We start from the raw sequence: 27,704 nt of genomic DNA on the forward strand, positions 1-27,704 counted from the left end.
ATGTAGGAATCGTTAAAGAGAACGTCCAATGACAAATTTATAAGCGTAGAACAGCTAACTATCCTGATTTACGGCGTTGAAAGGCATTATTATATGATATATTTCAATCGCGAGTGTATCGATAATGGGAAAGATGCAAAAAAAAAAAAAAAAAATAGAGTCCCATCATCATTTTCAACTCCCTTGATAGATATAAGAATCATGTTTCAATCTTTTTCTGGAAAAGCAAGTTAATACTGTACCCTCGTAAGTATCATCAAAGCCATTTTAAAACATTAAAATTAGAACAAAAAAAACGTACGCGTTTAAAGAATAAAAATCTATAAAAATATTTTACTTTATTGCAAGTTTTTTTTTTTTCAAAATTCCTATTCAAATACTTTATAAAAGATTTTAACTATTCAGTAGTTACTGATTATTTGATAGCAATGCTTTCTTTATGGAATAGTTTCAGAACAGTTAGTAACTCGTACAAAACATTAAAATGATGATATGGGATCAGGCCTCTTTCCAGAGCAGAAATAATTAACTCACAGACTAAAATTTTAAGCAGTAATTTGTGTCAAGATTATACAAAATTCCTGTAATAAAGCTTAAAGTTCTGTGAACGTTTAAATATTTGTAAATAATCTCTTTAGTTGATTTTTTTTTCCAAAAATCTCAAAAATTAAGTATCTTGTCACGAAAAGTAACGAAATTTTTGCACAATAATTAGTGTTAGTGAGTCTCAAATTTTCCACAATAAGGCTAAGTGCTCTGCACTATTTCGATTTTTTCGGCCTCCCTAGTGTTCATTTACAAGTCTCTGGAACTTTTTACCCTTTAGCACTACGAAGATCCTGAAGCAGAATAAGAACTATAAAAGTTCACAATGTTTTTTTGTAAAAAGTACCTACAGTAGGAACCCGTTGTACCGTGCCTCGTTATGCCACGGAAATAGATAGCCGAGGGTCAATAACGCGGTTAATGCTAATGCGGTTAAGGCCAATACGTGGATGTAACAGTCATTTGTATCACAACTTATCATCGCCATGCAGAGACAATTTCTCTGCTTCCTACTGTAACCAAAGCTAGTTAGCAAAGTTCCATCTCTTTCGATTAAACTAACCTTCCAGAAAAACCGTTTACTCTCTATTTTGCTTTTCTCCCTAATATCCTTCTTTCAAGCCTTTTCTGCAGTCTATGAACTTGAGGTTGGAGTTCCTATTGATAGGAATATATGATAGGAGATATTAACTGGAGTACCTATTAGTAACTTAGATACAAAATCAGCTGTGGTACCTTTAACTAGCTTCACTTGAAATGGGTGGAGCTCTAACTGTCACAAATTGGTTAAATGTATATATAGGGAAATGTATTTGCGCCTTTTCTGTTCAAAATATCAAAGAACACAAAAATATTTGCGAGGGGAGAAAAAAAATTTGATAAATCTATTTCATGCGTGCGCAACTCATTTTAAAACGTTATCCATTTTTACATTCTAGATTGTTTAAAAGTACAGCTAGAAGTACCTTTTCTTCAGTCTAATGAGCATGAAAATTTAAGGCACTGTGCTTGAGAAGTGCATTTCTCTCTTCCAAATATGTCCCCTTTTCTTATATATTCTCCTATCCCTCACTATCATGGCTTGATCTGCCTCGAAAAGGTAAAGATAATGTGAAGTATACGTATAAATGAGTTTTAAAACTATTTGAAGAAACATATTTTGAATCCCATACTTTCAATAGCGAAATGCTGGAAATGTACTTTTTTTGTGATTTATTTTCAGCGGATCCAAACAAGCAAGTTCGTACAGTAAAACTAAAGTACAATAGATGACAAAAATACGAACGAATGAAAAGTGAAGAATTTACACATATTGTCTTTTACATTTTCCATTGCAGTGATTATCCAATCACTGGGGAGATTTTAAGCACCCTTCTTAGAACACAGAGGTGGTTTCGTTTGCGAAAAATGAACTTGTTTTAAACTTACGCGATTGATATGGTTTTAGGGGATCGAAAGAGCAGAAATGTTAATCACTCCTTTTAACTGTACTATTACTCTCATCAAACTGATTCAAAAGACAAATCCCTACTTGTAGCAACATCCGTCATAACTTGATGAAATATTAGATACGCAGACACTTAATTTCAGTTTTATTACGTAGTTCCTTATTGCTGCGTTCTATCTTTAATAAAAAAGGTTTTCCTATCCAGTTGTTATGTTATAACGCAAATGCCAAATATGTCCTCTGAAGCTCCCCGTGTAACGGGGCTGTGCTGTGTATCAACAAAACTGCGACGGAGTCACAGCTTGTAACCAAACATGTTTTCCAAAGTTATCACCAATAGTATCTTCTCGTGTACTAGTTATGCACATTAAAAACACAAAAATCAGAGTGAAAAATCTGCGTTAAACCTTTCAAAAACAAATACATGCATTGATTATTTGGGCGATAAATTATTGGAAAAATAATTACTTAAAATAATTAGCCTTCACATTACTTAAATAAATAGTCCTAGCATCGAAATAAGTTTTTGATCCGTTACAAAGTTCTTCTATGTTATACAAACAACAGGGGAAAGTGAATGTTAATATTCATCTTTGCGAAACATTTTTAAAATGTGAATAAGTTCCTATAAATAACTTTGCAATGTCATGTTATAAATTTGCTATCTACTTACCTGAAATTTTCCAACCCAAACAAAACTTAATGAGCCACTTAAGTGCTTAAAGTTCAAAACTATTAACTGATCTCATTATATTTGCTCTGATAAATTAAACTTCATACAAAATCTTCAGCTATTTAAATTTTAAAACTTCGAAAAGGGGAACGAAGTTTTATTTAAATTAAGTACATTTCGTACAGAATCTTCAAAAAATTAAATTTTAAGCAAACTATGCCCTTTTATTAGCAATGTTCTACAGTTGAATATACCAAGACTATTTGTTTGTTCATTTTTTAAAAGATCTTGTAAAATCAACAGTCTTTCAAAAATACATCCAATTTCCTAAATAAAAACATAACTTAGAGCACAAAAATTTAAACGTTTCTTTTCAAATTAAGTTAATGAGCTGGAAAGTATTGAATAACATATTCCTTATGTAACAAAATATGTTAATTATACTAAGTTGTAACTGACTTTCAAAATTTTTGAATTTAACTTGAAAAATGTAGTTCTCTGAAGTTCAACAAACTGAGAAGGAAAAATATTTTGAAGTTCAGGATTTATTTTATAGAAAAATATCACCCTCTGAAAACGAATCTCAAGTTGTCGGTTCACTCTCCCAAATCCCTTTCTTTTTAATATTACGTAAAATTCGAAAGAAATAAGTTTATTAATCAACCAAGTCGCTCAAAACTCTGCAGAGATTCGGAAAATTCAATTAATATCTTAGCCGATGAACTTAAAGAACTTTCTTTTTTTTTAAATCCATCTAAGACGTGATGTTATGTAAATTTCCCTCCTTATGGGGCTTTTAATACAAATCGAAAAACTTACCCGTCTAAGCCCTATCTTTTGAAGCAGTTAAAGTTCCCCTTCTTTCTAAGATTACAGATTACATCTGATGGTTTCAGACATAACATTCATAAATAATTAAAAACCGATTGAGTTTTCAAAGCTAATGGGAGTAATTTTTGCTTTATGTTATAAATCAATATTTTCTGTTTAGCCAATAATGGTGCTGTAGACCGTGCGCATAGACATTCAGTTTCAAATCGATGATAGGTTTGAGGAGTTAAAGCAATAAATACGTGCACACTATCTTGTTTTAAATTTTAAGTCATCATAAGGAGATGAAAGTTTTAATAGCAATGATCAATCACATTTGTTTTATCGGCTAAGTTAACGATGTATTAAGTTTTCCATATTGATTCATGTTTAAAGATGAAACTTATAAAATTGTGCATGCAATTTTTTATAAACTAAACCTGAACTGTAATAAAAGATAAAGATTGTGAAAGGGTTAAAAGTATGTACTAGATTCAAGATTCTTGCCGTTTCAAAATACTGTAATGTTTTTTTTAGAACTTCATCTAGATTATATTAAACTCTGCTAGTAGTTTAGCTTTTGTTACTAATGATATAATTGTTAAACATACAAAAAGTCGTTTTCAATTTAGGAACTTTAATTACTCTGGAACGATAATATATTTGATACAGCTACTTTGAAACATTAATCATAGTATATATAAATATATTTATTAATGTAAAAAACTAAAACAAAAAAGCTGGAATACTATAGCGTTACTCCTTAATATTTTAGAAACCTGTTGGTTTTAACTTATTTTCGCAACGACATTTTAGCCGATGATTAAATTAGTTAAAAAAATATAGTTAAAAAAAAAAACATTTTAAGTGTGTGCTGCAGACGAAATGGCAAGCATAGCATTAACAATGGCCAACATGTCATGTTCATGTAGATATAATACAAGTAAAATGCAACTTAAATATGTTGTATTTATATATATCGTCGCCTCAGGGCAAATGTAAAATATCTTAGTGTTATTTCTGGAATCAAACATCTTACTCTTGCTCTGAGGTGACGATATATTCCTTTTTTCGTTCAAAAGTATTATAAAGTCGACTTTTTCTAATAGTACTAAATTAGATGAAGAAAAAACAAAACTCTTAATAGCGTACTACGGATGAAACCTCTTATTCTAAAAAATCTCAAACACTAAAACTTTTTTTTTATCTACCACAAAATCAAGATATATACAAAAAAAAAGTTTTTTTTTTCCAAGAAGATGAAAAAAAATGTTACCTTTTTGTTAAGATAGCAATGAATAAATGAATGATTCAGTAATATCCAACATTTTAATTTTTTTAACCAAAAGATGGAATTGAAGAGGATTTTTATTTAGATGCTAATGATTTACTACGACGTTATATTCTTCATTCTCAAATTCTATTATTTTATAGTTTTTTTGTTTAATTATGTATTTATTGAATACGATTTAAAGTGTAATATGTTTCTAATAGAAATCTTAAAATAAGTTCCCTTTGAAGAACATTGCATAATAATTACATTAATAAATGTTTTTAAATTAATTTTTCCATTTATTTCTTACCTAATCAGATTCAAAATGTTATATAGGGGTGATTTAGGTTTTGATTTCGTTTTATAATCCATTTCTACTACGTTAGTATACTTAAATATTTTGAAGAAAAGCCTCGAGCTTATAAGTCATAATTAAAAAAGCATCATTAATAGCTTTTAGGCTAACAGATCAAAAAAATGAATTTGATAGTGTATTTTATATAACTGGTAACTTTCATTTTGCACTAAATAATTCTTAGTGTTTTTTGAAAAAAAAATCTAAATGTCAAAAAGGTTCATTTTAGTTTACGTGGGGTTTTTGTTTGTTTATTTATTCATTAATTTTTGAGATGAATTTAGAGATTCAACTTCTATCAAGACACCGATAGTCGTCATAAATAAGTAGGTTTTTAGTTTTGGGCAAGTTTATTGTTAAATTATGGTATTAATGCAAATCATTGCTATACATTAGATTTAAAGAAAAATCTTAAATTTATGCTCTTGAAACACATTTTTTTACGTGCTCATATACGTTTACCTTAAAATACGAATAATTTTTATTCAAAAATTAATCTTCTCAATCAGCGTGAACAAAGTTTTTACTTTCACATGCATTTTCTAAGGGCGAATAATGTTTTCTATTTGAGAACGCTAAAAAATACAGATGCGCTCTCCCTTTGGCAAAAAAGGTCGATAATCCCCCCACATGAACCGAATATAAAATACTTACAAACGCATATAAAGAAACAGGTCAGCTATCGACAAAATTGCGTTTTACTTTACATCACTGAAATCTATAAGAGATAAAAGAAAAAGTTTGGAGAAAGCTATGATTACCAACATTATTTCTAATGTTCCGAAGAGCCCCACTAAAACAAAACCGATCAACTACTCCATGTCTGCCACCAACGTCATATCTGATCCACTTTAGCCCGCCGGATCGGTGTCCGGAGGAAATTTAATATTGAGATGCTTTTACAATGGTATCTGATGAGAGCCCTTGATCGATATCTTTTTCACGCTTATTGCATCGGCACACGTTCCGATGAACTCTTTTAACCCATATAGCTGAACAAGTCAGAGTATTGATCTTGCAAACATCGAGCCGGCACACACCCAATATCGGCCACTGGGGTTACACGACCCGATAATGTATTCTGCGAACATTAGCTTTCAGATGATTTTTTTTTATATTTTATCAGTTTTATTTTCTTTAAAGTTTTGCGATAGTTCAGTTTCTGCTTTGAGTAATTACCGCTGGTTTAGAATCACTATCCTCATCAGCTACTATTTTCATCTTAAGAACCTAATTACTTTTGGATTGTTGCACTCTTGATGGCGAAATTATACAGAATCATTTAGAAATAAGAAACTTATTAGCATCTCTTTACATAATTTGTCTTAAAATTCACGAAATATAGCGTCCTCGGTGTAGTTGAAAATTTTTATTTTTGCATCATTAACGAGATTCTTTGGAATCTAACTAATTAGGGTATCTTAGTAAAAGAAAGTGCGCTCCACTTACCACTTTTCCTTAATAAATAGGAAAATTAACTTTTGTTTTAGGAGATATATGTTAATATTGTCACGATGTAATTTTTTGCAAGGAAGTAAAAATTAAACTTGTATTAAAATACCAAAGTTTATTTCAGAAAATAGCAATTCTGCCCTGCATCAAGTTCTCCCAGAATCCATGCTAGCATGCCATTGTTCATGTATTTAGTATTAATCCGAGAGGACGCGCAAGGGAGTGTTTGACACCCGACACAGCTTTATTATTCGAATTTTTTAAGTTCCCTTATTTGAAAATGGTTCAATCTCGGTGTAGCTGGTTTGAAGGTCAGTTGCTAATGGGGATATGTTTGCTGTGTGCATTCCTGCAATGGTTTCCTCAAATTCCTTATATGGGGTGTGAAACACCCCTTGCGCGTCCTTGTGTTTATGATTTTCGTCAAAAATGTCGCGCTATATGACGTATGATGAGGATACGAGACATTTACAAAAGCTGTAGGATGAACTTTCCACTGATGATGAATTGATACATATATCTGATGAGGAGCTTGATAATAAATTATTAGTGTTAAATTATAGACGCCATATTCCTGATAGTGAAATTAAGGATTTATCCGAAGATGACGAAATGATTGGTCATAAAAATGAAACTGTTTCCATTGTAAAAAATGGTCAAACAAAAGGTATGATAGAAAAATATCGTTCCAACGTAAGAACACCAGAAAAATACATTATTTAGAAACTTCTGGGAAATACGAAACATACTATTGCCTTCAGAACCATTGTCAATTTTATTCGATGAAAGCATTCAGAATTTTATAATGAAGTCTACTGTAACCTATTGAACATATTAGACATACTTTTACTTTGATCAGGAAATGGCAATGATATCAACAAAGATGAACTGTAGGCATTTATTGGTTAGCTGTTTATTCTACAGCATGGTTTATAAAAAAAAAAGTCAATGTTGGTATTTCTGCGTTTTTTAAGCATAGCTACAATCAATTGCTGTGTTTTACTGCTCTTAATCAAAGATTCTCAACGAAGTATTTAAAAAAGAGGAGACCATTCATTAAAGACTTGGTCGTTCAAATTGTCAAGAACCATGCGGATCAGAGAGCGATGTCAAGCATCAAACAAAAGTACAATTTGAGAAGTAATTTTTCAACGGAGCCAATTCTAAAAATAAAAAAAAAGGTGCCATTCAAGTGCTGTTATCTCTGTGGTAGTAAGAACGACCAACAAAATCTTTTTTGAGAAAATTCATTTTTATTTTTTTGTTTATTTATTTATTTATTTTTTTTTTTTTTTTTTTGCAAAAAATAGTCTAATGCCATGTGTACCGAATGCATCAAAATCTGTAATCTGGCTCAAAAGTACATGTTTTTATTTATTTATTTATTTATTAAGCATAAGAGAATGGTAAAGAGCAAATTTAAATTACTTGAGGAAAATACGGTTTGAACAGTTTTAAAAGTCGGATTAAAAGTGTTGAAAACCCAGGTGGCTTGAGATAGATATCTACAAAGTGCATTCCGAAAGTAATGCGATTGAATTTCCGGGGTCGCTTTTATTGGTCGGAGTGGAACCAAACCAATTGGGATAGGAAGGGGGGGGGGACCTTAAGGTTTTCCGGAAAACCGATCTCAATGTTCTCCAAACTGTGGAAGTGGCTGGACGTCATTTAATGTTAACCTCTGCGCACCGACCGTGTCACGGAAGAAATGGAACGCGATTGAGTTTTGTTGTTAAACCAACAAAATCTCTTGAGGAGACGAACAAAATGATTCGTGAGGCCTACGGGGACTGTTCTCTGACCTACCCAAAAGTTTTGAGGTGGTTAAAGAACTTTAAAAAGGGTCGGGAAAAGGTTCAAGATGAACAATGCTCTGGGCGGCGTCAACGAGCAAAACCGACAACAATGTGGCTCGTGTTCCCCATTTGTTAAACTTTGACTTTGATTGACCATCATTATCGTTGCCAAAGAACTGAAAGTGTCATCTACTGCTGTGTTTCGCATTGTTACTGAAGATTTAGCGATGAGGAAAGTTCGTGCCAAAGCCCCTTGCCACAACGCGATGCTACTTCGCGAGTTCCTGGCTAAGCAGCTGGTGAAAACACTGTCCTGACATCCCTATAGTCCTGACGTCGCCCCGGCAGATTTCTTTTTGTTCCCTCGGATTAAGGCAGACCTGAAGGAACCCGTACTTTATCCATAGAAAAAATCGAACCTACCGGTACGAGGGCCTTGGGAGAGGTCCCCAAAAACGCCTTTCAGGACGCTTACCTCTCATGGCAGAGACACGAAAAAATCTGCATAGGCCCAAGGACATTACTTTAAAGAATTTGAAATTTTTGTGCAAATCTGTTCAATAAATTACTTAATAAAATAATTGCATTACTTTTGGAATGAACTTTGTACCCCGGTTTGTATTTCTAGGGTTAAACTTTTCGGCAAACATGCCATATCATTTCTTTAACAAATTACTTCTTTATTACTATTGTGAAAGTAAAATATTTGGGGCATTGTGTGACATCACCTTTACTGAATACTATTGATTAAGACAGTATATATATATATATATATATATATATATATATATATATATATATATATATATATATTGTGATATATAGAAATACAACTTTAAAGAAAACTGGATTTATTTTTACTTACAATATGCATGACGAGAGCCTAAATTATCGTGCGATTTGCAAAAATTTTATTTAAAAAAGGCTTCAAGAAAACGGATTATTTGAGACTAAACTGATCACATTCATTACAACAAAAATAGATTTTTTCAAGACATTATTTATAACATAAAAAAGCAATTAACTGACAAAAAACTCCTATTATATCTTAATAACATCTCCATTGTTGGAGAAAAAAAAAAGAACAATGCAGTTTCCAATTCTTAAAGCAGCAAGTTTCTATGCCTTTTTTTAAAAATAAAAACCGAACTATTGAATTGCAATGTTTATACAAAACAAGATAAATTTCATAAATAATACCAGTCATCCCCATCCAATAAGGAAAACAAAAGATTGGGTGTAAACAAAGGAAACTACCTGCCGGCAGAGAAAACAAAAGAAGTTTCTTACACATCAATGCGTTTTCTGGGACAAGGAGATGTAACTATGAGAGGAAAAAATCCTGTTTAGATGAAACAAAATGAGAGAAATGCGCCCATGGATATTGGGTGAGACAGATGGGGCTCAGGTCTAAAAAATGATATTAGTTTTTTCCGGAATATTTTTTTTCCGGAAACTGATGTCAAATGAGGCATGTCAGGATGTAATGACGATTATTATGACTTTTTTCCGAAGCTTATAAAATCGACTTCAATTAACTAGTTTCCTTTTTTTTTTTTTTTGGATGTTTACACGAATGTTACATTTTTAAAAAGATGTACGCAACTTGTTTTTCTATGGAATAAAAAAGAGAACATATCAGTTTTTATCTTTTTTTTTTTGTAAATGAGAGTTATGAAACTTAACGTTTTAGTGAGTAAATTCGCCAAAAACAAATTTTGAAATTTTATAACATGGGGTATATATAAAGTTTTTTTTTTGTCAAGCTTATTTGCAGTTCGTGCAGCATACAAAACAAGACTGTAAATACCATAGTGTTAAAAGTATCCTCATGGTGGACTGATTAGTCAGGTATCGCAGCTTTAGAGTCACGAGCTCAAACACTGGTTTACTATCCCTAAGCTTCGATTTTTACATTATAATAAATAAGTAGCATCAATTGCATCTTTGTCAGAATTATGAGCAGCTGATGATTCAGTATTTTAGTTCATCCAAATGTTTCGCCGACATTTGAAATGTCAATGTCCTTCCCCCTTAAATGTTCCAAAAGGTATGATTTAAATTGAAAAGCAAGGGAGAGAGAGAGGGGTAAATTGCGTGGTCTGCGAAAATGGGGTCGACCCCAGTATTTTTATACATTCGGGAAAAATTATTTGTTCTACATTTTAAAATTGTTTTCCTTTGAAGTAACTCGTAATTTCATTACTTCATATATATATATATATTTAAAGAATGGATCAGTTCCTCTTTAAACAAATTTTCAAAAAGGTCACGTCAAATACGATTATTCTCTATAGAGTCGGTGCTTTGTGAGTTTTCATTACACACAAAAAAAAAAAAAAGCAAGAATTTGGTGAATTAAAAAAACAACAAGGAATGCATGCCGTTTACCATTGCTAAAGTTGTAGTTGTAACTTTATTTTTCTTTTACATCTTAATAAAAATAATAGTAACACTACAAATGAAATTTCCTTACAAAAACAAAGTAGTTTTTCAACATTGAGAACGCAAATCTGATTAATTGTGTACAGTTTTGTTCCCTGGCATGAAAATAAAATCATGTTTCTAATTTGGGATGTTTGACACCACTTCGTGGGTTGAAAAGCTGGAAGAAAAATTTCATCACTTCTCAATAACTAACGCTCTCGTGTTAACCCCCTCCCCCGTACGTTTACATCTTATTTCCTTCCCCTATGCTGTAAAACAAAGTCGAAATAATACTCGCATGTTTAAGTGGAAAATATTTTTTACAAATAATAAGTAAATGAAGGACTAAAACTGTGACCTGTGTGTGTATTTGTTATGATACAATTTGAAATAAACTGTAATTGTCCAGAAAAAAGTTTCTTACTTTAATTAATTTTTCTAATGTGACTTTTAGCAAACACCCTGCCCCCCCCCTCCCCCACACACAAAAAAAACTTTTTCTTTTCAAAAATTATGACGTACTGATATTCAACATTCAACACAGCTTGAAACCTCTTCAACGTATGAAAACCGTGACATTTCTGTTGCTGGAAACGTGATGCCAGTTGAAATTTCACGGAGAATACCAATGATGCTAAAAGAACTGAGTTCCAAGTCCCCATGGTTCTCTTCATACGTGACAGGAAAATAGAATTTACCAAAGCATTTAATTTCTAGCTCTCAAAAGCCATTAAAAATGTTGTTACTCACTGTATCATCTGCATACTAGTCAGAAGAGGTTTCTTTTTTTTCTCCTAAAATAATTATATTTGCAGGACACTGCAATTTGTTTCTTTTTTTTAAACCACTTGCAGAAAAACAAATAAATTTTAACTTAATTACATTTTAACGTTTGCTATTTCTTTTCTAAATGTTCCAGCATCATGCTTTTTTACCATTATATTTTCATTTAAAACAAGCTGGTGCATCACATGACTTCCTTTTAAACCAATGTAATGATAATAGCGCCTTGGAGTAATCAAGAAAACACGAAATATTTTCACCTCTAGTTTCTTGCGAACCGAGGCAAAAAAAAAAAAAAAAAAAACGTTTTACACAGATTTATTTTCCCATTATTGGCATTTTTAAAATGATTCAGCGATTAACTCTTTAAATATCACCAACATTAACATTGGTCGAATAAAAACCCCACTTAAAAATTTAAAAAAAAAAATCTCCAAAATTTTCGCCAAGTGGTGGCCAAAAGCATGGCGATATATTGCCAAGTGTTTGACAAATTATAACACCACTTGAGTTAGCATTGAAATTAACAATGATTTCCCTTAAAAAAGGTGCAACAGACCCCTTAGGGACATCCGAAATGCAACCAAAAGGGAAGGTGCACAACCAGACCCCACTAGGAGTCTACGTACCAAATTTCACCTTTCTAAGACATTGAGGAACACCTTTCTAGGACTGGTTTTGAGTTATGCGAGATATATGCGCACATACACACATACAAGCGTACATACGGAAAACACGTTGTAATTAACTCGGGGATCGTCAAAATGGATATTTTCGTGTGTATGTACGTTTCTAGGCGTATATTCACGTGTAGTCGAATCGAAAAAAAAAACTCAACATTCATTCGGGAGTGAGCAAAATGGAAACTAATGCCGATTTTTTAATGAAAATTTTTTCGCGAATACAATACTTCCTTGAAATACACCGCCATTCGGTAACTTACTGAATATACGTGCCTTGTCTTCAAAATTCGAGTTGAACCGAACCATTGTTTCGGTCACTCGTCTGGTCAGTGCTAATTCTGTATTAGCTACCAGTTTGTTTGACACTCTAGGCTTCCTTAAGAGGTTTTCCACCTCCAGCTCAGTCACTGCTATGCCGGGCTGATGAGTGCTAATAAGCACGAAACTGCAGTCCTCGGCAGGAATTGACTGAGCTGGCTTAGTATTTCATGTATTTCTGCCTTACCCCTGCCTATAGGGCGGTAACTTAATGAATGTAACTTACTGAAAATACTTCTTTTTTTTTGTAAAAGGAAGTAAAAAAGGGTGATTCAAATTTATTCAACGGTGATAACTTTTGGTATATGTTCTATCTCTTTAAGGAACAAAAACTTTTCGATACACATATTTTATACAGTAAACAAATAAGTGACGTAACCGAGTTATCATACGTGATGTTTAAACGTATCATAAACGTTTAAAAATGGTTACCACAACGTCGAAAACCATTTTAAACCTTTTGAAACTTAGTTTGCTTCCAGTGAAGTCATATGTCTCAAAATGCTGAGAAATTAATACCTAGACATATTGAAAATGGGTAAAACAGTCTTCGGTGACAAACCCATCTAAATAGTACAATATACCATCAGAGTCATTGTAATACTTGAACTTAACGTTGAGATACAAGCACTAAACATTTTACAACACACCGCTTGCAACATTGCACGCGATTTGACAAATTTAAGCCTTATTGGTGAGCGTTCTTTTCAGCATTTTTGTTAATTTCTTTTTCCTACGACTTATGTAAAGTAAATATATTTCAAAGGCATTATATCCTTTTGAAACATTTTTAGAGAATAGTTTTAGTTGGGTCTCAAAAAAAAAAAGGATCTTTTAAGATTTAGAAATTTTTCGGTTTACTCCGGTTGTTAATAAAAATATGTATATGTGTTACTCTAAAAGTTCGAAGTTCGGAAAATGTCTACATTAGTCGGTGAATATCAACATTCTTGTAGTAAAAATATGAGTGAAAGAACCAACATTTCCGGATATTCACCAGTGAATTTTAAGATTCTCTGATTACGATCTTTTACGGTAACATGGCGAATAAAGTTAATTTGCCCTTTATACGATGTAAAAAAAAATAACTTAATAACTAATAATAAAGAAGTATAAAATCGGTAACTTTTTCTTAAATTTTGAACATGCAATACGTATTTTCATCAGTACAATTTTTCGTGTTCTGCAATATTTAAAAGTAATACAATAGAAGTATCTGAAGCCACTCTGATAAGTTTAAAATCACCGGATAATTTTAATTGCTGGTCTTTTCCCATGTATTAAAGAAGTTAATAACCCCATTTAATTTCTGAAACTTATTTAAATTCAACTAAGCAAATAATCAGTCAAAATAAACTAAAAATAATTGGAATTCAAATCATTCACTTAAGACGATAAAAAAATGACACTTCAAATGTATAAATTTATCGTTCGCAATATAACACTTTAGTCAAATTGCACAGTTTTCCCCCTAAAAAATGGACTTATTTTACTCAAGCCAGTAACAAGCCCTCGGAGGCAAGAATAAAAATTTTTACACCTTCCAAACAACGTTCGATGCTAAACGACTTTGCTGTCATCAAAGAAGATTTATGGCTAGTATCAGTAAAGCCAGATCAATTTTCTGGAGGAAATATTTAGGTTATCGGATGGAAGTGCGAAAAAATGTAATAGGAAATATTCAACCATGATAATTCTAAACTAGAAGCTATCCTTTTTTTGAAAGTTGTATTAATGTTCTCTATATGCGTCATTAAATATAATATAATGTGATGCAGTATCAAATGTTGTAATAGTATTACTGTGTTGATTATCTTTAATGGATATTGGAGTCTACAGATAGGTTTTTTGAATCTTAATTGCTTTTTTTTTTTTTACTTTTCAACTTTAGCGGGTTTTAGAGCATCGATAAAATATTGATAACCTTCAGGAAAATTGTATCTAAAGAGGCTACATTAACTGCTACTATGATGAAAGAGTGATGATTTTGTCACATAGTTGTGCGAATACGAATAATTCTATTTTCACTTTAACATTTTAACTGAAGTATTTAATTTTTTTTCTTTCTCTCATTTTTCTTTTATAAAATATTTTTTCTTAATATCTTATCTTACTTATTCCTTAACTTACCATTATAAACTTACTTGCCGTTATACTCTGTGAATGATGATGAATTTGTAGGTGAGACTAGAATGATTTTTGCTTTTTTAAGGCTATCCAGGTTGGTTGTTTCATCGTAATCTATGTAGCTAAATTTTAACAAACTAATTTCCTTTCATTAGAAAAAAAAAGGAAAAAACGGACCTTTAATTGGTTAAAAAGCCTGAAAATCTGCAAAACAATAGTGTCACAAATACAATCTACTAAAATGCCATTCATAACGGGTGGATTAGAAAAATATGGCAAAAAATAATCTAATTGACTCTCAGCAAGTGCATATGATTATAGTTTATGATTATCATTTACCCGCTTTCGGCAATTAGAAAAATGTTTTTTCAAATTAATTTCAAGCTGAATTAGTCTATTTTGTCTTCATATTAGACAAGTGCACGTCTTTGAAAAATAAACTGATTAATGAAACGCACGCTTAAAATGAATTCGAAACAGAATTAATGGTTATTTCCTGTAATTGATTTCATTTACGTTGTAGGGCTTGAAAGAAATATACAAAAACGAAATATATTGCACAAACACTGTTTTGATTAGAAATGTCCCTGACATAATAATAGTTACATCTTTTAATTGTATAAAGTTTCATTTTTTTAATTTATTGTTTTGAAATTGTGAGAACATTTTTAATGAAAATCTTCAGGGTATGCCTGAAGTTTACAAAAAGCCATGCAGATCTTTTAAACGCAAGTACATTTTCACTACTCAATGACGCAACAGCCCAGGGCGTCTAAGGCCTACTGCGCCCAACACAGTTTTCATGCCCAAGAGCTAGGTGGTGAGCTGAGTGCAAAACCCCCACTTAGTTTCCAAGCACGCGTTTTATCTACCCATTGAAGGAATGAAAGGCTGAGTCGACCGTGCCCAAACTGGAAATCGAACCCGGGTTTGCGGCGTGGAAGAGCGAAGTTCTACCACAAATCCAGTGGAATGCATAACTTTTTTTACTACTAATCTATTGTCAAGGGGATAATACAATAAACCTATCTCAGTGCTCGCGCTAGTTTCAAGCGCCCCCCTTTTCACTTCATACATTCAATGTCAAGTAAATACGTTTTTGCTTAACTTACCAGCAAAAAAGAAACAACTGAGAAATATTGATATTTTGTTTTGAGAAAAAAAGGTATTAGGAAAACCTAAAGTTTACGCTGCTCTCGATTTTTTTTCTTTTTGAAAATGTTTATTACAAAACCTTCTTTTGCTCTAAACTGCGTCAGGCTGTGACTATTATCATTCAAGAGACGACGTATGAGTCATTAAGAGCTGAAGTGATTGTAACTTTTTTTTTTTTTTTTGAAGTTGTATTTACATCATTTCAAGATATTTTTAACTTTATCGTAAAATGGAACAGCAGTAGTGTTACGTGCATAAGTATTAGTTACTAGACCTTCGAATGGCTCGAAACCTTTTTTTTATTAACTAATACCATATTTGTTCTTAGTGGTTAATATATATGTGCAACTACTTTTTCACCATAGATTTAATAACTTACCTTTTTTTACAGGAACTCGACAGTACCATGCCGTGGCAGGTGGGAGAGTTACTATGCCTTGTAATATATCTGCTCCAACGCCGGAAGATGTAGTGACTTTAATCTTGTGGTACAAAGGAGATATCAAGGTGCCTATTTATACGTTAGATGCCAGAAAAGGTCCAATAGAGAAATCAAAACACTTCCCAAGCTCAAAACTGGGGAGGCGGGTACATTTTGATTTACATGTCAAAACACCTGGATTGTCCATAGATCCTGTAAAAGCAGAAGACGAAGGATTTTATAAGTGCAGAGTGGAATATAAGAGATATAGAACACTTAGCTACACATACGATCTCAAAGTAATTGGTAAGTTTTCTTTTTCTTGTAATTATGTATTTAACCTCATACTTGTTCCTGTTCATTACTTTGTCACACATTTAGTGTCACTTTATAATTTAAAAACTTTTCGAGACAATGGGGTCGTTTCCAAAATTTTAAAAGTATTTTTTTCTGGAAGAGTATGCTTAAAAATATGAATCTGACCATTTTTTAAATACTTTCTTTAAGTTTAATATTAAAAAAAAAGATACTTAAATCGATGCTCTTTCATCGTTTAACGCTTCTGCCGATGACATCACAAATGATGAAATGCCATTTAGAGTTGCTATTCACAGTTCAAACTATTTAATTCGCATCTTTTACTCACGTGTATTGGCAACGATATGGTTGATAGCAAGCGTAGAGCGCAATTGTAATTCGTTTCTTGATTATCATAACGTAGAAATGCGGCAGAAAAATGCGCCATAGAGCATCATTTGTGACGTTATAAAGACTATGCCTTGTTTGAAGAATCGGACATTTTAAAAAATTAATTAAAAAATAACTGTTGGAAAAATAAAAGTATTCTCTAATTCCATGTTTTTTTCGTTTCTTTTTTTTTCCGCTTAATTCATCAATTTCAGTGACAAAAATTACTACTTTTAACTGAAGGAAGCAACCCCATTAAAAGGGGTATACAAAACTCCATTTAATTGAAGGACAGAATTCGTTTGCTGATTTTTTTAAAGACAGATTTCCGTCTTCAGTACTGAAAATTGGATACCAGCTGGCACCTATCTACGTCAGAAGAAAGATAATAATGTGTAATAAACTTGTTAAAAGAAGTAACTTTAAGCTCTAAAGTTAGCACTTGACCGATTATGTTCATGTGTTTGTCACTCATTCTGAAACATTTAGATGATGGACCATACTCTGTCGTGAGCAGGTAAATGGCAGTAACTTCAAATGTTTCATTTTTAATTTTTTGCGTTTTTGTCATCTATTGTACGTAAGCTTTATTGTACAAGCGTATCTATTTGCTATCCGTTAAAAATATAAATATGGAAGAAATCCTCAAATTCCAACATTTCTCAATTGTTACCATTGAATCCAAGACGCGTTTCTTCAAATATCTCGAGAATGCAGTTCAGCAGATACTGCTGTTTACCTACCCACAGCAGTACTTTTATTGATGTGCAGCACTAAAACACTATAAAACGATGAATCATGCTATCCATGTCTTTAACCATGCCATTTTTACTACTCTTTCTTTTAAATTAAATGAAGCTAAATGGTGATTCTGCTTCACAATTTTTATTTTTGTTCGAAAAGCTAATGCGTAAATTTAACTCAGAATGTCAGACACAATGCAAAACCAGTCCAATTCATCATCCTATGCACTTCGAAATATAAGTCTTATCTATCAGTAATGTCCTTATTGTTGGTAGCATTGATTACGTTTCTTTGAGAAACCTTTCAGAGTGAAAGACGTCATGTACACTCACTCCTAGTAGAGTAGAAAAGTGCTAGCGAAAACCTTCCCAGCAGTAGGTATGACAGAGGTGAAAAGAACTTTTGATTTCATTTAGCAACTCTGTACCTCAGATCCAGTCCGAAAATCCTGATTTTTCACATCTAAGAGCACTGTATGTAGAACCCTACAATGCATCGAGCCATGTGAATATAATTCTTAAAAAAAACATCCTTTTTAATTTAAGATTAAGGACTACTTTATCAAAAGGGGACATATCCCCTTTTCAGAAAAAAACTCATTTTATAACATTTTCTTCTTTAATCAAATCACTCATTTTCAAAAAGTCCAAACGGGACAAATCCTTCTTTATTTAAGGGTAAAGTTTACGTTTTGATTAAAAGGTAATAAATCCATCCTTTACATTTTTTTTTTTAATTTGAACAAAAGGGGACATATCCTAAATGAATGTGTAGTACGAAGACTTTTAGATTCAAAAGAATACATGCTCAGAATCCTCAAATTTTAATCCTATAGCTATAAGTATATCGGTAAGAAAATATGAGAACGTGGAGCATTAGGGTTTTAGTGAAATTAGATTTTTCCACATTCAGGTTTTCGTTCAAAGGGAACATATTCAAAATTAAAATGGCGATATCTCCTTGTTTTGTTACACAAACATTTCTTACTTTGGACCATGATTTCCTTTGCTTTTGTGCTCAATTCTGTAACCAGAAAAGTTGACAAAACAACTTTTCTCTTATCCTAATTCGTTTACTTTTCACCTCTTGAACATGTTTTGGAAAATGGATTTGTTCCCTTTTTAAAAATTATTCCTCCACTGCTAAAAGAGCGTGTCCCTTCCATTGTATGCGCCAGACTTCATTCTTCTATTTAAAGTAACGATTATGTTGCTTTCGTTAGCCTGACTCTGAGGTGCAGATCTGTCTCTCTACTTTGCCCCCCCCCCCTCCCCCATGTGGAAAAACAACTTATTTTCTATTGTTTGCGCAAACCTAACCTGGCAGCATTGTGAAAGTTATGCAGATGATCCTAATTACAGCATGACGGCACTGTCAGATTAGAATTGCCTCAACTATAGTTTGTTCCTGGACCTCAAGGGTCGATACTGCCGTGTGCAGGTAAACGGCAGTATCTGTAGAAACGAGTTTGCGAGACATTTGAAGAAGCGTGCGGTGGATTCAATACTAACAAAGGAAAATGCTGGAAAACTTTTTTTTTTTGCGTCTTTTTTTCAGCGGAAGCCAAATAAGCGAACTTGTACCGTAAAAATAACGTAGAACAGATGACAAAAATGCAAAAAATTAAAATGTAAAAAATTTGCAGTTACTGCCCTTTACCTGCAGACGGCAGCATAGTTTTGGCTAAAGGTGAGCAATCAAGAACTTATTTAGTATACAGATGAATTTGAATATAAAACTGTATGGGGTCATTCCAAAATTTGAATAATTTTTTTTCCTCACCTTTTTGTATTTCTTTGAATGGTTCATAGATTGTACCTTTATAGTTAATCATAAGTACAATTTTTTAGATTTTTAACTCTAATCATAAGTACAATTTTTTAGATTTTTAACTCGAATCATAAGTACAATTTTTTAGATTTTTAACTCTTTTATTTTTTTTATTTATGAGACTTTGATTTTTAGAAAAACCCTCGTTTTTTCATGGATGCTTGAACATAAAATGCACAATATATGCACGACCACCAAATATAGATAGAAATCTTTGGTATCAAGCATTTTAAAATACATTAGTTTCTGTTAAAAATAATACGCAAAATGAGTAATTTTATAAAAAAATTCAGTTAAAAAATAAAATTTAAATGTCAAATTTAAATTTCGCAGAGAGCGTATAGTGATTTTTTTTTAATTCTCAAAATATTTTGTGTATTTTATCTTTGTTGATGCAAAATGTCAAGTTGGGATCTCAATGGGATCATATTTTAATGAATTTTTGAATAAAATTTGACTTAAGAAATAATATTTTTCTCCGATTCTAATTAGTTAAATGTGAGATTCTCTTACTGGTGATGATCTAGTGAGTTGTAAGTAAACATGACTATACTTGAAATGAGCTGTCATGAACTTGTAAATTGGTGAGCAGCCCCCCCCCCCCCCCCCCCGCACCACCACTTTTCTTTTTTCCTATATTTGAAATGTAAATGAAATAAAATAAAAAACAAAATGAATAGTAAACTTATTAAAAATTGGTAAATGTTCTTCAAAGTAAGACAAAGTACATTTACCCCCCCTCCTACTCACCCAAACATACGATTAACTCTATACTAGTATGACGTCTCATCTAGGGATTGAATTGATGATTATTTTTACCCCATATGTTTTAAGACCAAGTGATTCTTTTTCGATCCTAACTTCAGAAGGTGTACTTGATTAATTTAACATCTGATAAGGATAGTTACGATTCATTTCATCCTCTACCCCAGCACTAACCTTCAATTTTGGAAGGAGGATACTTTGTTCCAAGATAATAGCAAAATAGGAGTGTTGTTTCAATGTTTTCCAGTATTTTCACACAAAACTGAAAAGAAATCAAATTATCAAATCATATGCCAGTCCATATAACTGTCTTTCTAAAGCATCTGGTGTGCAGCTGTTTTCGTCTTTTCTGTATTGCTTGTTTTCTTTAAAATTTCTGTTGTAAAGGAGAGTAATGCAACGAGATCTGTCTATACATGCATTAAAAGCAGTTTTCGATCGAACAAATATTGCTCCATTAAGCATAACCTTCCATGTTGTTAAGCTTCATTCCAGATTGCTTCCCTCCCTACTTCCCTCACCCTACCGTCCCACTTTAAAAAAAAAAAAAAAAAAAAAAAAAAGCTGCTCATGAGTATGGTTCCATTTGTCTGTTAAAGTTTTCCCGACTTTTAGTTTTTTGATTCTCCCCCCCCCCCATTTATAAGTCTTACAAGGAGACGGCACGACCGTGGGGTCGGAGATTTGCGTCCTTTTTTTTTGTGGTAAAAAAAAAACCTGATACCTTACGTGATTAAAGTAATACGACGCAATACTCAGAAAATTATGATTTAAAGTCGCCATGCAGTCTCCTAGGCGCCATATGAGTTTAAAATGTCAGTCTCTTGACGAGCCGCCGCTAGCCTAGTTGGTTAAGGTGCGATATTTTGCTCCAGAGGTAACACGGTCGAATCTCACTCTGAACCTATTTCTCTTCTTTTTTTGTTGCTATCACAACAATTAGTGGTAACACTGTTCACCCCTATATTACTTTCTGAAATTTCCTTTTGCCGAAGATCGCAAGCTTTTTTATTCACTGAAAAACATTCTTGCTCGTTATTCTGTACGGTCTGTTTTGCCTAGTAAATGTTTTTACCTGTGGTCTCCTTGCTGTTATAAGGGACATCTACTCATAGGACAATCGAATCTTTTTTTTTTTTGGTTATCACAGCAATTATTGAAACATAATTTCTCTTCCCTTCATAATTTTTAAGAGTTTATTTACATCATTTTTTTAATTATTTTTTTTCTTCCGGCAAAACAATTTAAAACAATTCATATTTTTCATTCTAAAGTATGTGAGGAGGAAAATAGAGTTTTTTATAAGAATAACCAAGTCTATAAGGAAAAATTCATTTTTTTAATGATTAAGTACAAAAACTGCAGTGTAGTTATCATAGAAACAAACAAATCAATAATTATTTCGACATCTTGCGCAACAAATGAAAGCGTTTTTTTTTACAACTGCAGTGAATTTGTAGTATATCAGTAGAAAAACATACCTCATTAACATTTATGAAAATATTTCGTATAGTGGATAATTTAGACGCAAACCAGGCGTATTGAATCATGTCTTGGAATAGTGGTGACGATAATTGATGGTGAATAATTGAATTAATTTCTATACAATCCCTCTGGGAATTAATTTCTCTATTTTGCTCCAACGACTCGCTGCAATTTTGCAAGCACTTATGAAATTTTTGACTTGTCTGTATAAGTAAACATTACAAGGTTGCACCAAGCGAGTGCATTGTACAGGGATTCTTTGGGAATTTCCTCTCCTATTCCAGAAGAGATAACACCTTCTTCAGCCAACATTTTTAATTTTGATTGTACGATAACTTTGCGTTTAATGAAATAGACATGTAGGTTCAAATTCACCACGAAACAGAAAAATTAACTACTGTGCAATTCTCACAGGGTCGAGCAGCCTTATGAGCAGATGTCCCTTTAAGGGGACCACAGGTTTAAAACCTTTACTAGACAAAACAAACCGTACAGAATAACGAGCAAGAATGTTTTTCACTGAATGAAAAAGTTTGCGATCTTCGGCAAAAATAAATTTCAGAAAGTAATATAGGGGGGGGGGGGGGAAGCATTACCATTAATTGTTGTGCTTGCAAAAAAAAAAAAAAAGAACAGAAAAGGGTCCAGAGTGGGATTTGATCATGCTATCACTGACGCACAAGCTCGCGCCTTAACCAACTAGGCTAGTGGCGGCTCGTCAAGAGGTTGGTCTAGGAGACTCCATGGCGACATTAAATCGATTTTTTTCATAATTTTCTGAGTATTGCGTCGTATTACTTTAACCACGTAAGGTACTTGTGGTCCTCTTTCACCACAAAAAAAGTTCACGCAAATCTCCGACCCCACGGTCGTGCCATCTCCTTGTTAGTCACTACTGATGTTTTGCAGTGTCACAGTTTGTTATGATAATTACTCCAAAATAATAACTTAAAAAAGGAACCAGTTTTTTTTATTATTATTTTGAAAACAGATTTGAAAAAAAAAATATATAAATAAATATATGGCGGTTGTGTGACCGGGGGGGGGGGAATTACTAATCTACAAGTTCATGTCATCTCATGTCAAGTATAGTCATATTTACTACTTACTAGACCATCACCAGTAAGAGAACCCCTATATTTAACTATTTATAATCGGAATCCTGAAGATCTTTATTTCTTAGGTCAAATTTTATTCAAAAATTCATAAAAATATGATCCTTTGATATCCCAACATGAAATTTTGCACAAAAACAGATAAAATACACAAAATGTTGTGAGATTTTTTTAAAAGAAATTCATTATGCGTTTTCTGACAAATTTAATTTGTAAATTTAAATTATATTGTTTTAATGAAATTTTTTATAAATTAGTTATGTTGCATATCATTTTAAACAGCAACTAATGTACTTTGATATGCTTTTTATCAAATCTTTTTATCTATATTAGGTGCTGAGTTATCGTGCATTTTATGTTCAAGCATCCATGAAAAAAAGAGGGTTTTTCTAACACTCAAAGTCTCATAAATAAAATAATAAAAGAGATAAAAGACTAAAAATGTGTACTTTTTATTACCTCAAAGGGTACAATCAATGAGCCAAATTTCAAATAAATGCAGAAAGGTGAGGAGAAAAAGCATTGGATCACTTGACATGGAATGACCATATGAAATTTTTTCGATCAAAGTAGTGTAGAAATCTGTATACTTAAAAAAAAAATGTATTCGCTAAAAATAATTTGGACGAGTTGTTTAAACATAAAGTTACTGTAATTATTAATCAATGCTGATCTTATACCAGAAAACATTTGTCAGATGTTTAGCTCGGCCTAATAACTGACGTGTTGGTAAATTTTCGAGCTACTACTCTCGGCAAAATAAAATGTATATTTTAGTTAATCGTGTGAGAGAGCGCAGGTGTTTTCATCTGGTGGAAGCTGTGCTTCCTTATAGTGGCACATGATGGACTGGATGCCATATCGTGGGGAAGGGTCACACTAAATCTGACAATGATTAATAGCCAATACGTGCCGTCTCATTAGAAACAAAAAAAAAAGACAAAAACTTTTTTCCTGATATTTAGGAAAAGTGTCAGGTATTGGAATTATTATTTTAAACATGGAAATGGCTATTACTTTTTTTTGGCCAAATACATTAGGTATAGTGAATTTAAAAACGAGGGAACCACGCCAATTGTGTAAAAATGAAAGAAATAATTTAAAAAAAAAAGAAACTAAATTAATTTGAATTCTGACAGTTTGAATTCAAATTATGTATTTCGCAATCACGAGTTGCGACAGGGCCCTACTCATTGAAGTTATTGTTTCTAAAAACGGTTCCAATCCTCCTCCAGGGCGGTTACGTGTGTATAGTTGTGTGTATGTGTGCGCGCGTAGGCAAGCGTAGGCTTGCATGTGTAGACTTGTGTGTGTGCGGAGACCTGTGTGTACGCACGTAGGCTTGTGTGTATATGTGAGTGAAAGTGTGTGAGCATGTGTGTGTACAGGTCGTGGACGCCTCCGACCAGGATAAGCGGATTTCGACGTGCCTGCAGAGGCCGGTGGGCGGCGGTGCTACTGAGACCCCTAGTCCAAGCAGAAAAAGGAACCACAACGCCAAGGACGGTGAAGTGAGAACAATAAGCAATCGTGATTGCTCAATAATGAGCCATTACTCACCGAAACTTGCGAAATTTGGCGACTTTACTTAAAAATTCGACATACTAAACACCTTTTATTTCGTTAACAAGGAGACAAGGGCAAAGAATTAATTTGTCCAAAAACATATTTTACCATGTTCTTTCGATTGTGTTTTATTCAGATTTTTTTTTCATTATTACACTGCATTATAGATACTCGGTAATAGTTCTTAAAAAACTTTGAAAGTTTATTGAAATGCTATGCATTTATTAAGTATAATTTTCAACATTAAGTACTTCATTTCAATTATTAAAAAATATTTCAGTTATTAACTACTTTTAAATGTGATTCAAAGAAAGTGATTCGGTGTCTACATTATTTTTCTATTTATTTCCTCTGCCAGGAGTTCTCAAACGTTTTCAACTCGCAGCACCCCTTGAAGATTTTGAATTTTCTCATGCAATCTAGTCCATCTCTATTATGTAAATAACTACTAAGTCGTTATTCTCAGGGGGGTCCACACTCGCACATAATTTGTGCACATGTCTGCAGCAGATGCAAAACAGAACCATATCCTCTTTCTAAATACTATGGTTTTGGTGTTACATTATAAGGACACCGGAGTGTTAATAAGGCAAACTATGATCCTATCATACTACAACATACTCTTCTAGGTTATCAAATTTCGGGAAAAAATGACGGCACATAACGACATTTTTCTTTTTGAATTCATCAACAATATAATTTAGGTTTCACGCACAGTGTGAAACTTTTTTTTCGTCTATTTAAACTTCAGGGAATCATTTAGCGAAAAAATTTACGTATAATTAGAGCCGTTGGTTTTGACATTATTCTTTTGCAGTAACTTTTTGCTACATTGTTGCGACGTTGCCTGGTAGTTAAAAATGGTTTATTGATAACGCCTTATCGTCAGTTAGGCTTTTTGATGACGATGAAAGAGAATTTAGTGAATTTTTGTACACTGTGTCAAAAAATGGAGGATTTCTTTACTGGTCAACCGAACATAATTTGGCGCTCTCACCATGTATATAATTTCATACCACGGACAATTCGCGGCACCCCTCACCTCTTCCCATTTCACCCCAGGGTGACACGGCACCCAGTTTGAGAACCCCTGTTCTATGCAGTTTTTATTAAATGCTAAAGTACTGAAAAAAAAAAAACACTAAGAACTTTCGAGAGTAGTAGTTTTAATTGAAACAATGTTAGATAAAACAAAGAGAATAAGATGTTTATAGTTTGGGAAGTATCTAACAATACCAGGCTTAAAGGATAATAAAGTGTGTTGTTTAAAAGATAAGCTATTCTAACCAATTATTAGGTATGTACCAAACGACTGGAGTTGAAAAAACCCACTCAAATTCATTTTGATTAAAAAAAAATGTATTCGTCTAGATAATTTCTGAAGATTATATTTTGTTGCATTTTGAATTATTAATTTGAATTGACATTCTACGTAGCTTCGAATTGAAAAACCACTATTTGGCAAATAAGTTAATAACTGTTTAAGCAATTATTGATATTGCAAAATGAGAAGTAATACTTCTCCAACAACGTACTAAACTTACATTTATTTGGAGGGATTAAATTCGTCAGAAAAAAAACACATCATATTTGCCAACTAAAGGAGTAAATAGTCGTTACTTACGGCACATTAATATTCAGAAGAAGAAAAAAGAACTTTGTTTCAAGTGTTTTCATGCATATTTTAAAGGTGACTTTGTTATTGGTATGGCACAATTATGAAATAATAGCCATGTGTAACGTTTTCTTAAACTGAATTTTACAAAGCTTGTTATAAGACTAGAAAATCGCCCGTCAAGGTATAACGGGTGAAAATTGCTTCTACATTTAAACGAAGCAATTGCCTGCTTGGTAATGTTTTGATACTTGAAATTTTAAACCTGACTTCAGAGGATTAACCCTAAAATCCATTAGATAGCGTTCATTGTTGACCATTTTTACATTTCGTTTTCATCTTAAAAAGTCAGTATAATCTGTAAAACAGTCAAGTTACCGAATCTAGTTCAGTACCGTTAAAATAAAGCATTTCCCTGCATGTCAGATATTACCAACAAATATTATCGAATTATCATGGCGTGGAGCGAGTTTCATTGTTGATGGCGTCAGCTATCTCGATCATTCGCCATTATATATATGAGGATAAGATTAGGTAAAAATAAAACATACATTGAATACTATATAAATTGATGATAACATTGAAACAATTTACCATCGTAAACATACAGGGTGTTTATGAACTCGAAAAAAGATAATTTGAAAAAAAAAAACAATTTAAAATTTTCAAACATGCATATTTTTTAATTTTAATCCTTGTCACATCAAGTTTTTCCCCCATTGGTTAAATATTAGCTAGAGCCATGTAAGTGATGCTAACATAAAAAACTAAAAATGGCTTCTGTAGAAGAAACTTCCACGAAATGTCACAAAAGGGAATTTAGGGATAAACTCCCAAACCCTTTGGTTTAAACAAATATAGCAATAAGAATTTTAGCCAATTTATGGTCCATTAGGAACGAATCCTCCACCCTCAAATAAGGTAACTTTTAAGTGCACTGTACCTGGTGCTAAAATGTGAATCATCTGAATCTGCTCAGAACTAATAAGTGCGCCAAAGTGTAAACTGCTTAAAAAAATTCTGAAATTTTACTGTAAAGCTACTGGCATCAATACTGGTAATGACTTCTACCGTGTGAAGTCCCATTATACTGTAAAATTTTACGGTAGAAAAACAATAACGCTGTGGCTAGTTTTACTAAGTAAAAAGAACAAATTGCATGCAGTTGTGTCCGGACCTCGCCGTCGTGATTCGAGACTCTTCGTTATCCACCATACCAAGGGGGCACGGGAAGAGATCAGGGATAAAGAAATATATGCCTCACATCATAAGCCACGTGGCGTACAAATTATCGCTTCAACCGCTTATTGTTCCCGTAAAATTTTTCTGTGCTGCAAGAAACTCCGTTTTACCGTAATAGTTACCTGAAAAATTTCCTCAATTTTTAACAGTCTATAACGTTATGAAAGAAACCTTTTTTGAGATAATGATAAAAAAAAATATGTTTAAATCTGAAGCAGATTATTTTTTTCGGAGTTTTACTAGTCTTTAGGCAGGATTTTATAAACACCTTGTATATTCGTTTATTTTTCAAATAATATCATACACACAAACAAATCAAAAGCTACGGTAGGTAACAGAGCAGAATAAAATCCGAGTTCACATAAGGACCAAATCTATTTCCTTTACTG

The 27,704-nt window shown here is 32.6% G+C and overlaps 1 protein-coding gene across 1 annotated transcript in view; it reads left to right on the forward strand.

Moving 5' to 3' along the window:
- Nucleotides 1–27,704, forward strand: part of LOC129223153 (nephrin-like) — a 168,021-nt gene that overhangs the window by 50,130 nt on the left and 90,187 nt on the right. Inside the window, exons 3-4 of the mRNA XM_054857721.1 lie at nucleotides 7,120–7,223; nucleotides 16,237–16,572. Coding sequence (XP_054713696.1) covers nucleotides 7,120–7,223; nucleotides 16,237–16,572 — 440 coding nt within the window. The remainder of the gene's footprint in view (nucleotides 1–7,119; nucleotides 7,224–16,236; nucleotides 16,573–27,704) is intronic.

Source organism: Uloborus diversus, chromosome 5, assembly GCF_026930045.1.
Source record: "Uloborus diversus isolate 005 chromosome 5, Udiv.v.3.1, whole genome shotgun sequence".
Taxonomy (NCBI): domain Eukaryota; kingdom Metazoa; phylum Arthropoda; class Arachnida; order Araneae; family Uloboridae; genus Uloborus; species Uloborus diversus.